General features: G+C 32.2%; 1 protein-coding gene across 1 annotated transcript; it reads left to right on the top strand.

Annotated features, from left to right (window-relative positions):
• Window positions 1–3,601: 3,601 nt before the first annotated feature.
• On the top strand, window positions 3,602–5,941 carry LOC143075978 (uncharacterized). Its single transcript, XM_076251591.1, has 2 exons — window positions 3,602–4,942; window positions 5,460–5,941. Exons 1-2 carry the CDS (start codon window positions 3,622–3,624, stop codon window positions 5,768–5,770), a joined length of 1,632 nt encoding a protein of 543 aa, XP_076107706.1. The 5' UTR covers window positions 3,602–3,621; the 3' UTR covers window positions 5,771–5,941.
• The last annotated feature ends 10,236 nt before the right edge of the window (window positions 5,942–16,177 follow it).

Raw genomic sequence — 16,177 nt, forward strand, 5'->3', positions numbered from 1 at the left:
TTTTGTACAAAAAAACACTTCATTTTGTAATAAAAATTTTGGTTAGATAAGATATTTTTTCTCATACTTTTTTTGTTCGTTTCAATGCCAATGTTATCATTAACTTCGTTTCAATATTATTATACAACTATTTTATCATATTTCATCCAAATAAGAGGCTGATTTTTCATGTTTTAAAAATTCAAGGTGTTTCTTCCATACTTTCTTCCATGTGTATATTTTGAATGTTTAAAACGCTTCCAATTCGAATTATCAACCCAAGTAACTGAAAAAATAGGTCCCAATAACTTTAAATAGTAGAATTTCTATATTTTCTCTTCAAAAGTTACATGTACAAAAAAATATTGCCACTCTGACATAAACGTCGTAGAAATGCATTTAAACCTTTCCAGAAACATGAACATTATCTGGTATCAACTAACCTCTATCTTCAGTAACTTTTCCCAGATCTTATAAAACTTATTCTATCACGAATGTAAACTGAAAGTCTGGTAGATTTGACAGTTCCATGTTAAATATTCATTTTGTACTTTTGTACTATGATTTTTATTTTCAATTAATTAGGGAGATGTCAAATCAATAACTGTAACCGTAAAGATGTCAATCAAAACTATACTGTTTTGTATCTTGTGATGTAAAAAGCTAGGTCAATGAGTACAGAATACGATGACAACCACCATTAACGCGCATTTACTACAAACAGTAAACGTTCGTTTATTTTTTACCCAGATAGAAAACGCGCTTTCCACTTTAACGCGGCGGTAACCATAAACGTAAACGCCCGTTTACTCTTTACAAAATTAGAAGACGCGCCATTTGTGCGTTAGCGCGGAGGGTAACGCGAAAGTAAACGCCCATTTTCATTTCATGAAATTTCAGACTTAAAGTTAAATGCAAAGTTAACGCGGTTTTACGCGAAAAACACGCGAGTTAACGCGGCGCTAACCTTTTCCGACGACTACGTGTAATGCTATGTCTGTACTTATGTACATGTTTTACTATCATACATTTTACATAATCATTAACATGTTTGAAATATTTTTAATCGCATATTTTAATATTTAAATCTGATATCGTAAAGATACTTTACTACTTGATAATCAACTGCAATTCTAATTTTCCGAAAAACGAAGTACAGTAAACCACCGCTTGTTTAAAAAGCTTGTCCGTAACTAATTTTCATAGAAGACATACTATACTGCAGAAAAAAATATCATTAAGTGTGAACACTATTAAGAAAACTATTGTTACAACTCACAGTTTGTGAGTGAACGGAAAGTGTTTCTTCTAAATGTTAACGAGCTCTAAGTCTAAAATATGTTTCATGCTAAAATGTAACCTTCAACGATTTCATCTGCATATGATTTGTCAAAACATCTATTGCATTATTATTTAGTTATTTATAATAACTCTTATCATATCAAACACTAACACAATTAACTTAGCTTTAGTTTTCAATGATATATAAACGCCTGGTTTTTTAACATTTGTGATTGTCGTAACATTAAAACATTGTTTTCACTAATTTTCTTAACATACTTTGATATTCAAATTGCAACTGTAACCCACATTGACCAATTCTAGTTAGTGATGCTGGCAGTCGCATATATTTTGAATCGAACAGGGCACTTTTGACAGACTTAACAATACCGCAATTAGTTATGATTAATTGGGTTGCTTTTGAGAGGTTTAGCGCTATAAAAATATGTTCAATCCACCATATTTTATGAATAAAATGCTTGTTAAGAATATGACAGTTGTTGTCCATTCATTTGGTGTGTTTGAGCTTTCGATTTGCCATATGATTAGAGACTTTCCGTATTGAATTTTCCACGTAGTTTAGTATTTTTGTGATTTGAATTTTTGTCAGATTTAACAATACTGCAATTAGTTAAGATATGTGTTTTGGTTGCTTTTCATTCATTTTGAAAGACTTCATATCGAACTGATATTTGAACAATATCATTTACTAGGTTTTTAAAAATCTCTATTTTGTCTACTTGATACCTTATTCAAGTTATTATATTAGTTTTTAAGGGAGTGTTTAACAGTTCAAACGTATGCACCTGTCCCAAGTAAGGAATCAGTTGTTTAGTGGTTGACGTTTGTTGATGTGTTTCTCATTTTTATATAGATAAGTTGGTTGTTCTGTTTAAATAGTTTTGCAATAGTGATTTTGGGGCGCTTCGTAGTGTGCTGTTCAGTTTGAGCCAAAACTCCATGCTGACGGCTGTACTTAGACTTGCTAAGTAATTAACTCATCGAAGATACCAGGACTAAATTTGGTATATACGGCAGACGCGCGTTTCGTCTACAAAAAAGACTCATCAGTGACGCTCGAATCCAAAAAAGTCAACAGGCCAAATAAAGTACGAAGTTGAAGAGCATTGAGGACCAAAGTTCCTAAAAGTTTTGCCAAATAGAGCTAAGGTAATTTATGCCTGAGGTAGAAATGCCGTAGTATTTCAAAAATTCAATATTTTGTTAACAGTTAATTTATCAATATAACCATATCAATGATAATTCATGTCCGCACTAAAGTGCTGACTACTGGGCTGGTGATACCCTCAGGGAAATAAATCTCCACCAGCAGTGGCATCGACCCAGTGGTAGTAATTAACTCATCAAAGATACCAGGACTAAATTTTGTATATACGGCAGACGCGCGTTTCGTCTACAAAAGACTCATCAGTGACGCTCGAATCCAAAAAAGTTAACAGGCCAAATAAAGTACGAAGTTGAAGAGCATTGAGGACCAAAGTTCCTAAAAGTTTTGCCAAATACAGCTAAGGTAATCTATGTCGGAGGTTTAATTTTTATACATCGTACATATATTTATTTTACAGTATTCAAGTCATTGGTAAAGAATTAGTGTTTTCCCGGGAGGAAAATAGAAGAAAAATGGATAGGGCGAAACCAGAGTTGTATGACATATGTCCCGGCCTTTTAAGGATGAAATTAAACTTAATGTATACATCAGGCCAGACGCAAGTCGAAAACCGAACAATGGCTTTAGATACTGCAATAGAACGGGAGCATGAGATAGTTCATGGAGTTGTTGATTTAATGCGAACTTTGCTCGATAATCCATTACGAAAACATAGGTACATCGCTCGCAATACTAAAAAGCTCGAAAAAAATATCAAAAATAACCCTAAACACTTGAACACATTAGCTGACCTTGCAGACTTGTATAGAAGCAATAATTTGAAAGAAAAAGCTAAGGTAATAGAAGATAGAATAAGTAAAATTTTGCAAAGCAGTGATTCCGATGATATCAAAGAAAAGGCAATTTGTATCGTCGAACAAGGTTATGCTGTACTTTTTGAAGAATTTAAAGAAAACGAACTTGAAGCACAACAAAAGCTAGCGGATTCATTTGAACTTATCAAGGCTGAACAGAGCAGTTCTATTGAAGAAAGAAAAGATTTGATCTGCCTTGCCTTAAAATATACGATAAATGCACAACGGCTTGTGTGTCTTGCGATTAACTGTAAAAGTGACAATAGAGTTGCCGAGGAAAAGAAATCAAGCATTGAAATGTTTCAAAAAGGAATACAGTATCTTAGAAATACATCTTATTCTGTGGAAGATATTTATATATGGACTTACTATTATGCAATGGCTTGCAATAGAATGCATTACAGTGCAAACGATATAGGTATTCAAGCGGTTTATTTGTTCTGGTCAGTTGTTTCGAATCTACCAAAAGATGACGAAAGATTTTCCATTTATAGAGCCCGTGCATACGCCTATATTGGACATAAAATAATTACAAGGAATGAAGCTTTCAATGCTTCTTTGTCAACCAGTTCCTTAACCAGTGATGAAAAATTCCTCGCTCTCCTAAAGTCTCCTCTTTCTGCTTTTGAACTTGCGATCGCTGAGCAACCATACGATGAGGTTATTCTAAATCGTAAAGGTACAAGCTTGTGGTCTTTGTTTAAGTTTGGATATGCTAAAACAGACAACGAAAAACTTGATTATTTGAAACAAGCCGAGGAAACGCTATCATTGTCTATTTCACAGAACCCACGTATGCATTTGCTTGCTTTTTCAACAAGAATGAAGGTCTATACGGACTTATCCACTTTGAAAGTTTTTTCTGAAGACAAAAGGAAAGACTTCTTACACAAGGCCCTACATGACGGAAAACATTCTATTAAAAATAATATGAGCCCTCGCGATGTCTGCACAGTAGCTGAAGTTTGTCAGAAACTTGCTACATTTCCAAACTTTTACAGGTATGGACCTGAAGCCGTTTCATGCAGCGAATACTTAGATGAAGCACTAGGTTATCTAAATCAATGTATAAGCGCGAAAGGACAAACATATTTCACAGCGTTCAAAATTGGCATAATTTATTTTGACATGGCGGAGTATCGTATGGCTACAGAATGGCTGAAAAGAGCATTCATGTTCTCAGATCCAACGCGTGCGTTTGAAAATGTCAAATCATTATGCATGTCAGTACTGAAACTTGGTGATACATCAATCATTCATGCTGAGCTTATCCATGTCTTAACATTTATTGCTAACAGAATGAATTGTTTAGAGTTTCTTAATTATTTAGTACCAAAAGGTCTTTGGAAAGACTATCTTGGAAAGCTTTGTGAATTTATGATATTTTTAGAAACTTTCCACCTTACAACAGATCAAGTTAAAATAGCAGAGTATTTGAAAACCGTTTTAATTAAGAAAGACTTCTTAACAGCACGACGGTTAAGAATATGCCAGTTCCAACCATCAAACAGATACGATTTAAAATATGATTTAGATGCAGCAAACTTGCTTCAAGCAGATATTGGATACGCAAGTGGTTCACAAAATTGTAGAAATGATTATTTCATCATCGTGAGTGAAGTAAATTCTGCTTGGATTCAATGCTTTTTACAGCATCAGCTCGGCATACAAATGATCGATGATGACATCATACTTACAGGTAGTGCTAAAATATACAGCAGTGCAATCTTTTAAAAATATCTAATTTATAAAATTTCAGTAACCTTTAAAATTACTTTGACTACCTGATCTTGAATTGGAACATAGAAACATAATCATTGTGTTTTGTAATTCTCAACGATGCTCGTATTTGTAGCAAAATGATTCATAATCTTTTGATAACAATTACATAAAATCGATCGTAATGAAATATTTTCGAATTAACAAAGAATGAAACACATGCTTTGCGATTTTCTCCAATTTATGAGAATTGATACTCGTCGAATATATTAATGTCAAAAAATAATTGTCGATATTGAGCAAAAGACGATTGTTTGGCAAATGTGATTATGTGAAAGGGCTTAGATATGATGCAATAAATGGTAAAATTCCGAAACTTGATATTGGTGATGCTAATACAAATTAATACAACTCGCAGTCTCCATTGATTATAGTGTATTGTTGTGAACTGTCAATGCTTTAATAAACTTTTGGTAAATATTTGTTATTCTTTTCAGGTTGGCCTGGTGCTATTGATTATGATTCATGTTCGTCGTTATTGGAGACAACCATTGAGGGTATCACAGAATGTAGGAAGAGCATACTTGTTTTATCTAAAGACTTTCTGGAGAGAGAATGGTACGTCCTAAAAACAATAATAACACAAACACTGAAGAGAAGATCGGACTTCCTACGAGTAATCCTGCTAGAAAATTGTGATATTCCACCAGAAATAGACAGCGAACGTATATCGTTCTTTGATTTCACACATGACAAGAACATTCCAATAGAAATTCAACATTTGAAGTTGGCTTTACAGGAAATTTGAAATATTTCTAGATACAACAAAGGAAATCTGACAACCATTTTATAGTCTGAAGCGTATTTACATATGTATACCTATATATATATATTCACAAATTAATCTGAAAAATGTATTAGCAGAATTTAAAACAATGTGTATTTATTGTTAAGAAATAACAAAGTTTGTCTAATATTATTTTATTGTTTGACGGGAACGCACGATATTTATGCACGCTAATATGATTTAAAACTGATTAATATGACAATATCACGATGCATAGAAGTAAGATGAATTGGTGTTGGTGTCAATGAGATAACACTCTATCAGAGTATCAATGGGTGAAAAATAAATTATTATAGACATAATGTGTAAAAAGAAAACAATTATACATTGATAAAGTCATAACGTGTAACATTTTATTTGAAGTACGACCTCCAACGATGAGCTTTGGCCCACACCGATTTAGCAAGCTATCAAAGGACTAATCCGGCCTCGTGTAAAAATACAAACAGAAAACCAAACGAACTAATCTAAACAAAAAACAGGAGAAACAAGAAACACTTATGAACAACATAAAATGTAACGATAATCAATAAACAACAGTGACCTTGGTAAATTTTGTTTTCTAAAGGCGATCAATTTTTGACGTTTATATGGTTCTTTGGGACTGCTAGAAACCATGTTTAATCCGATGTGGTAAATGTAGTTAGTCCAGTAGTAGACCTATAATGGTTTACATTTATAAATTGTTATTTGGATGGAGAGTTGTCTCATTGGCACTCACACCATATCTTCCTGTATCTAATTGTGTTTTAATATGCTCGTTCTCTGCAAGTTTCTGTTTGTGAGATCTTGAACTATTCTAACAGAATCAAATATGTTATAACTAGGACATAGAGAGTTGACATAGTATGTGAAACAGTTTTAAACATTTTTCGATTTTTTAGTGTCAGTCCTTTATCATTGCATTTATTTGACATTCGAGTTTTACAAATAGCATAACGTATGCTAGTTATTTGTATATGACAAAAGATGCGTCTGGCCTTTAAAGAGTATAAATCTTATATGGCAGAGGTTAAAATGTGATCAAGGTCCGTACTAGTTGTAAGCATATGCATGAGAACATATGCATATAACGGATTGTAAAAGGAAGGAGTTTGTTTTTTCTTGTTCAACCCTTATCTGTATGCAGTAAACATTATGTTATACATACAAATAAGAATCCGATTTAACTTGTCTAAAATGTTCACATAGTTTGGTCTTTTTTTATATTGTTAAGTTATTTTTCAATAAGACCTATATTTACACGCACATTCATATACATTTGATGTGGTAAATGAAATCAAATTTTTATTGTATTCCGATACAGGTTAGACACATATGAAATTCGTAACACTTTAAAGAAATCTAGATTAATATGCAGTTACGTGTAGTCACATATTATCTGTAAACTGTAATTGAAATGTCAGCAATATTGTGTCAATATTTTTTACTGATATCCAAATCACAAGATACCTTTGCAAAAGTGAAAGTTAATTGTTGATTATTGGATTCTTAAAAATAATCACAAGTTTTGTTACAAACAAATTTGCAGGAGAATAAACATTTAACATGTTTAATAAGATACTAGAAATAAAACGCCGATCAAAATACTAACTCAATCTTATAAAATAATTTGACAATGCGTTACACTTACAAAAGAATCCTTTTTGTAGGCTTAAATCAGATAGAATTAAAAACAGTATTATAAAAGAGGGACGAAAGATACCAAAGGGACAGTGAAACTCATAAATCTAAAACAAACTGACAACGCCATGGCTAAAAATAAAAAAGACAAACAGAAAAACAATAGTACACATGACACAACATAGAAAACTAAAGAATAAACAACACGAACCCCACCAAAAACTAGGGGTGATCTCATTTGCTCCGGAAGGGTAAGCAGATCCTGCTCCACATGTGGCACCCGTCTTATACTTACTCCCCTAGAATAGCTATATACAGTTATGAGAATAAAACACCATGTTTTTTTTACAGTTCAATCCCATATCTGAGATCAACTCTAGTTTTAAGTGGCGAGGGGGGCGGGGGGTCCCAGTGTCGCTCAGTCTTTTATGTTTTTATATTTTACGTTCTACATACTCTGCTCATTCTTTTCATGACGTTGTTGGTTAATTTTGGTCCTTAAATATCCCTCTAGTAGTATCCTTCATCTCATTCTAAATGAAACTTTATTATCGTTTGCCTCTGTCTTTGTTCGTTTTTTTTGTAAGGCATACAACAAATAATTTTTTTTTAATCGAATTCATTTCAATTTTTGTAGTTGTTCAGGACAAATTTCTATGGATTTCGATAAGGAGAAGACACAAATAGAACAAATATAGTCACATGCATTATCTTAACCGTAAAAATTATAACAACATTTGTTGTGTCAATACTCGTAACTGATTGTAAAACAAAGTAAACTTCAATATATTGGTATATACATTACAATTGTGAAAGTGAAAGTTAATTTCGGAAAATTCAAGTTTCACAGAAATTGTTTAAAAAGTGATGTAATTACCAGTATACACAAAACGTAGTATACAATGTATATATTGAACCTACAGGAGAGTTATTAATAGGTTTGCTTAAAATGTTATGGGTTTTTGAAATAATAATAAAATAAAAAAAATATAAATGTATCATGTATATAGTTTTGTTATGATACTTATATATAAAATTTAAACTGGTCAGAAGAGTTTCAATTGTGAAAACGGATAAAACGGGAAATAGCTGACAATAAATCTTTGGACTCTTTTTTTAATTCAGTAATGAACATAGTTGATATACGTATTCAACATTTTAAAGACCATTTTACTCTCAACAATAACCACAATAAACCTCTTTCTCGTATCAAACATAAACTAAAAGAACTAGCCAATGCATTTGTTTTTGTCCCGGCCGATAAAGCTGATAATAATATTATTATTGTTTGACGTACATTTTACATTGAGGTTCTACAAAAAGAAATCACCAATTCACCAAGATTTCAACTGACTCAATTTTCAGAAAACGACATCTGTAACAAACATTAACTTTTAGCTACCGTTTTACAAGCAAAACAAAAAACAATGAAAGTTCCAACTATGTATTGGCTTCCCAAGCTACACAAAACACCTTACAAATATAGATTTATTTCTTCTTCAAGCCATTGTTCCACTGCTAAATTATCTATTATAATTACCAGTCCACTTGGTACAATCAAAAACCTGATAATAAATTTATCAAATAAGGCCTTTGAAAATAGTAGAATGAATTGAATTACTTTTGGAGTGTCAAAAACTCGTTGGAAGTACTTGATAAATTGCATGCTTATATTGGTGATTTTGAATCTGTTCAAAGTCAGAATGTGAATATATATGTTCAAACTCTTTTAGGTCATTTTTTAGTAGCAATAAACAAACAAACTATGTCAATTGGACATGCTTTGATACTATATCTGCCATTGAATTTTTACTAGATAACTTTTTTGTTCGCTTTGGAGATTCCGTATATCGTCAGATTAAGGAAATCCCAATGGGAACTAACTGTGCACCACTTATTGCGGACCTGTTTTTGTATTGCTATTTATGACAAAAATCAGCAAAGATCCATCGAAATAACATCTGATACACACATTTAATAATTCTTTTAGATATTTGGATGATATTTTGGCTCTCGATAATGACGACTTCAGTATGTATACTAAATAAATTTATCCTGTTGAACTTACTTTAAATAAAGCTAATACTAACGATGACCACTGTCCTTTCCTTCCCTCGATCTTGATATCTATATCATTAACGGAAAGCTTAATACAAAAATTTATGATTCAAGAGATGATTTTTCATTTCCTATCATTGATTATCCATTTTGAAATGGTGACGTTCCCTTGTCACCATCTTACGGTGTTTATATATCTCAAATTGTACGATTCGCTCGTGTATGTAACAATGTTTTAGATTTTAATTGGAAAAATTTATGTATTACTGAAAAATTATTACACCAGGGTTTTCGATATCACGAACTAGTCAAAACATTTACTAAACTTTATCATCGGTATAAGAACATCATTCGTAAATATAGCTCGACATTCAGACTTCTTATACGTTCAGGTATTTCACATCCAATATTTAATGGAAATATTCTTTATACAGCACAAACATGTCAGTATTCACCTCAGAAGCTAACAAAACCTTTAAATAAACATATTAAGAAGGGATATTAAGTTACGATACTGTTGTCAGGTCATTAAAGATTGCATGTTTTGGCGGTAATATTGATTCATTTATAGCTTTGCATCGGAAATAAACACATTTATTTAAAAAAACAGTTGTTGGCATGACACGGGTTATGTTCTTCTTATATATGTTATGATGGTATGATACTAAACCCCTCACGGGAAGGATTGTGCCTGATATTCATATGATGAAGACATACATGTAATCTTTCAATCAGTTTCATTGAAGTCTGGAGCTGGCACAACAGTTAACTGCTACACGTAGTAGTCTGATGTTTAATTTATGTATTATTGTCATTTTGTTTATTTTCTTTGGTTACATCTTCTGACATCAGAATCGGACTTCTCTTGAACTGCATTTTAATGTGCGCCATTGTTATGCGTTTACTTGTTTGCATTGGCAAGAGGTATAGGGGAAGGATTGATATCTCATAAACATGTTTAACCCCGCCGAAATTTTGCGCCTGTGCCAAGTCAGGAGCCTCTGGCCTTTGTAAGTCTTGTATTTTTTTTAAATTTTAGTTTCTTGTGTACAATTTGGAGTTTAATATGGCGTTCATTATCACTGAACTAGTATATATATTTGTTTAGAGGCCAGCTGAAGGACGCCACCGGGTGCGGGAATTTCTCGCTGCATTGAAGACCTGCTGGTGACCTTCTGCTGTTGTCTGCTATATGGTCTAGTTGCTGTCTCTTTGACACATTCCCCATTTCCATTCTCAATTTGAAACATATGTTAATAAGAAAATTTCACAAAATAAAGTATGTGCATTCAGTACACTGTAAGAGCTAATACAACGCTTGTAATACACCCCAACATGACTTCCTTTCTTGATGACTTCTGATACCTGTATAAAACAGCTGTTTTATCACTTATAAGTATGTTTTTATTTTCTGAGATCCCCCCTTTTTACCTTAAACACATCTATAAAAGTGTCCTTCTCACTGTCAAAACTTTTATGAAATGTGTTTTATTCTATAAAAAAATGACTTTTCAATGGCGAAAGCTGAACAAACGTAACTCAGTTATTTTTTCAAACAAAACAGCTGAACTGAATCTTCACTCTATATTGAATACATGAATGGTGTCCTCATAGCACACACAAGTATATTGCTGTGTTTGCTTTAACTGTCCAATAAACAAATTGATATCAGTACCATCAAAATATGGCTTCATAAAACATACGTTAATGAAGTTTAATATATGAACTTGGTGTTATGTCAGAATCAGAATCGGATTCAAACCTAATCAAATTTTCTAGTTTGATCTAAGAAATAAATATGACATGTGTATGATGTTCTACCTTTCAGATTATTATCAACTTTGATACAATTAAAAGCCTCAATCCAAATGTCTTTCATTAATAGATTAGCAGATACTGGTAAAAAATCGATACAAATATCTTATTTTGTTACCTCATGAAGCAATATTCGTTTAACACCAATATGTTTGATTGATAAACTAGATGTTTTGTTACGTTTAAGGGGTGTTATCTAACACATCGATTTCTAAATACAGAAAATTAGTATACTCAATTATCTGGAATGTCCTATTACTGTCTGAACGCAGTCGTTTTAGTTCGTAACATATTCCTACTGGTCGGGAAGGTCCGAATAGTTCGGCAAAGCACCCGACAGTTAGGTGCGTCCCGTAACATTCGGGGAAACTCAGCCGATTTTGTCTAGTCGGATTACAATCGTGCCTATGTCGTGACAGATTCTACTGTATCGGATCAAAATCCTAACAATGTTCTGTGTATTCGGGACTCTCTTTCACTTTATTTGAAGTTCAGCATTTGACAATGTCTAGACTGGTTCCCGATCGCAATATTCAGTATGTTACACATATACCAATATAACGATCGGGACGAGCTTAACGTTACCTTGAACTTGTTTACAACGTTCTTCAAAATCGGAGGTATTTCTAAACCAAACGTTGTCTATTGGCGAACTTTTTAATTTTGGCGTCCCAGCAGACGCTCCTCACATAATGAATTCTGAGATCAATCTCTCGAGAGAGTTATCATAAAATCATAATTAAAAAGATAAATAGGAACAAATGAAAATAAAAAATAAAATGTTATGAATAAAAAAAAATTTTTTTTTTATTCCAAAACTTGGATCTAAACAGTGAAATGAAGAGACCTGAACGGACCTGAACTTCAATAACTGTTTTTATTTTTAAATGGATTTTTTTCAACACTAACCAAACATCCTATATATAAGTAATAATTTAAAAAGAAATTATGAAAAATATTGTCAGTTACTGTTGCCGCGGCTCTGCCTATTAAAATATCTCTAGAAATGGCTATTTCACCGGCAACAGCAATATATAGTGAATGTGTTTCGGCTGCTGAAAAAAAAGAAAATAATGTATATGTTTATTTTGTTAGCATGAGGTAAGCAAAAGCCCAACTAAAAACTATTTACAAATAACTGACTAGTATTTCAAAAGCAAGTTTAATTTAAAAAAAATATTTTTGAAGATATGAGATTGACTTTCTTCTATTGTATAATGTTTTATCAAATTTATGATGCAATGAGATTTTTAATTTTCTTTTTAACACAATTAATAAATCTGAGATTTTATTTTCATACATGCATGTATACATGAGGGGGGTCACACATTTATCGGGACTCTGGGATCGGATGTTTTTAAGCTCGGGATTTAGGGATTGATCTTTTCGGGATCCTGGAATTCTATTTCGAATTTCGGGATGTCGGGATTTAAATTTCTTTACATTCGGGACCTCGGTATTTCATGTTTTTAAGCCCTTGATTTCGGGGGCTCATGTATATGTGGTGGGGGCAGGAGGGGTCCTGATCCCGAAATCCCAGGCTTTAAAACACGAAATCCCGAGGTCCCGAATTTAAATAAAGTAAATCCCGACATCCCGAAATCCGAAAAAAAGAATTCCCGGATCCTCAAAAGGATCAATCCCGAAATCCCGAGCTTAAAAGCACCCCATCCCGGAGTCCCGATAAAGGTCCTATCCCCCCTCATATGAGCATTGGCGCCGTTGCATTTATATAGTCAGTGTCACGGACTAATTTGAGAAATAATTTCAACTACATGATTGTTTAGATGTGACTTCATTGGAACAAAGGGATGCTCAATACTTATATTTGTTTATGATTATAAATTCTTTATAGTTATTTATATATACTTAAAAGTTTGACTGATAAATGTTTTGAAACGATTATGCGTCTTAAATATTGTTTGCTGTATTCCTATTTAACTACTGGTATATCAGTAATTATTTAATTCTTTAATTTTGACAGTGCACACTTTCATAGTACTTTCCAAAAATTAATATTAAAGTTCACTCTTTACAAAGAACCTACAAAATAGCAAATTAACTACATTGCTGGTAAAACAGCCATTTCTAGAGAAATAGGCCATTTTGCCGGCTTGAATCAAAATATTTTAATCAGAGCCGGCAAAATAGCCACTGCCAATTAAAATATTTTACCTGAATTGACCGATCAAATTATATACCTGCTGTAGTTGGCAAGCTATCATTTTGAAATTTGAATTTTGTTATAGAATAGGTAACATATTAAAATGATGAAGAATATTCCTAAAATAAAGTGTTTATAGCTCAAAAAGTCGGACAGAATTTGAAAATGTAGACCTGAACTATGTGTTATAGTAGTCTCAGCCTGAACGGACAAGACTTGAATTGACCTTATAAGCACGGGTAGATGTATTTAAACTGTTTATATTGTATTTATATAAAGAGGTCTTCAACTGTTTCATTTGTAGTATAATTTCCACATACAGCATGTAAATTAATCGTCGATTGAAATGTTTAATTACACGAACGTGTGTCGGCTGCAGTTCACACCTTGTCAAAAACTCTTAATATTATAGGGTAATTCAATAATTCCTTTTATTGTATAGCAATATAATATTTGAAAGTAAAAATTGGTTTAAACTAAGATTTTGTCGTTGATGACGTCATGAATTTTGAAGATTTATTGCACTAGTGCAATATTGGAATTTATTGCACGCTAACTTTTGGTTACTTTCTGTGGGAAATATTATATTGCTATGCAATAATAGATGATAAATCCATTGAAAAAAAAGAAGTAATTGTTATTTGAATAATTTGAGTTGTACAATGTATGTGTTCAATTTTACTGGGATTCTATTTGAAATTTAAGAGGAGGACATGTCATGTATACCTATTCAAAGTCATTGTATTTTCATAGGTTATCATAGCTTCCTATAGCTGTATAATGAAACCTATGGGAATGCAAATCTCACTATCTTTGGTATAATTTTCAAAGTCATACCATGATTTTGCTTTTCATTGTCTAAAATGATAAGAAAACAAAAATAGCAAGTGTTAGTTTTGTTTATTTTTTACATTGGAACAACATAGTCAGTGTGGGGCCACTAAGCTAAACTGCCCGCTTTGCACCAGCTGATATAAATGACTGCTTAGGGTGGGAATCGAACCCACATACACCAACTATGTTGTCCTATATTTTTAAATGAATTAAAATTTGCTCAAAGAATAAACAACCAAACAAATTAAGTATAACAAAATTTAATAAAATGCTCCAGGGCGCAGCTTCATACAACCCCAGAAGTATCATAACTATGTTAAGGAGTAATAATAGGTAGAATTTTTGAAATGAAAAGTCTATAGTTGGAAGTTCAATATACTATGCAAGGGGGGTCAAAATACCATGGCAAAGTAAAATTTTCAAAACATCTTTTCCATCATGTTTAATACATACAAACTACTTATTAGAGTATTATGACTATGTTAAGGAGTTATGATAGGTAGAATTTTTGAAATGAGAGGTCTTAAGTAGGGGGTTCAATATACCACAGGGGGGTCAAACTACTTATTAGAGTATTATGACAATAGGAGGAAGTTCAAAATATTTTGAAAATTTTACTTTGCCATAATATTTAGACCCCCCTGCGGTATATTGAATCCCCTTCTCTAGACCTTTGATACCAGAAATCTGGCAATTCTCACTCTTTTATGTAGTTAGAATACACAAATAGGTAGTTTGTATGTATTAAACTTGCTGGAAAAGATATTTGAAAATTTTACTTTGCCATGGTATTTTGACCCCCTCCCCCTTTTTTACCATGGAAAATCAAAACTAACCTTATATATATATACATATGTTATAATTACAAATCATTAAAGCATTCAAGCTTCATATGGTCTAGTTATAATGTGTCAATAAGTATTTTGAATGACATTTTGTTGGTAAAGACTTCAGAGCACTTATACCAAGCAAAGATATTTCTTTTAATCAAGCATGGAAAATGTACCTCCCCTTCTTGTATGAATGATTTTTTAATCTATGATAAGCTTTAGAATAATGTATAATGTTCTAATAATCAACTAGAATGAAAAAAAAACAGGGGGGTTCAATTTACCATGGGGGTTCAATTTTCCATACAGGGGGGTTCAATTTACCATAGCGGTATTTTGACCCCGGGGTCAATTTACCATGGGGTTCAAAATACCATATGACCCCGGATTTCGACGACAACAATATATGGTTCATGCATGTCTTTCATCATGTTCATTGTATTATTATAAATGTTGGTTTGCTAGATCCAGCTTAAAAAATCCTAGATCCAAACACCAGCCCAGGGACTTACTGAAATTAGTAATAAAAAAAATCACTTTATCTAATAGCAAATTTATAGTTTCGTCACAAATTGTGATTTTGAAGTTTAATATACCAAAATTTTAAACATATAGGTTTAGATATCGATTATACTTATTTTTTGTAAAATTGGAAAAAATTAACCTTTTTCTTCTTTTCAACCCTCTGAAGACTGCAATTCATCTTTAAACCTGTGATTCCAGAAATATTTCAAAATTTTAGAATATGAAATCTGTAGTCTCTTGTGTCAACAATGTATATCCAGATACAGCATTTAATTTATTGCCCATTTCTTTGCAGAATAATCATTTTAATTACAAAACAAAGTATACAATACAACATAATATGAACTAATTTAAATAAAATAACAACTAATTTTTATTATTATTTATATTAAAATTATTCAGTTCATGTTTTGTTTTTTAAAACTAATAAGTTCTGTAATTCTGTAGCAGAAGCTGATTGATCTAAATGGTATCATTCATCAATAAACAGATGCATTTGTTTTCATCATTAAAAATAAT

The sequence above is a fragment of the Mytilus galloprovincialis genome, chromosome 5, assembly GCF_965363235.1.
Source record: "Mytilus galloprovincialis chromosome 5, xbMytGall1.hap1.1, whole genome shotgun sequence".
NCBI classification, from domain to species: Eukaryota; Metazoa; Mollusca; class Bivalvia; order Mytilida; family Mytilidae; genus Mytilus; species Mytilus galloprovincialis.

Excerpts from the sequence above, each read along its gene's own strand:
- LOC143075978 (XM_076251591.1), top strand. The coding sequence starts at position 3,622 with ATGGCTTGCAATAGAATGCATTACAGTGCAAACGATATAGGTATTCAA. Across the intron at positions 4,943-5,459 it reads TGATGACATCATACTTACAG|GTTGGCCTGGTGCTATTGAT; the intron begins GTAGTGCTAAAA and ends TATTCTTTTCAG.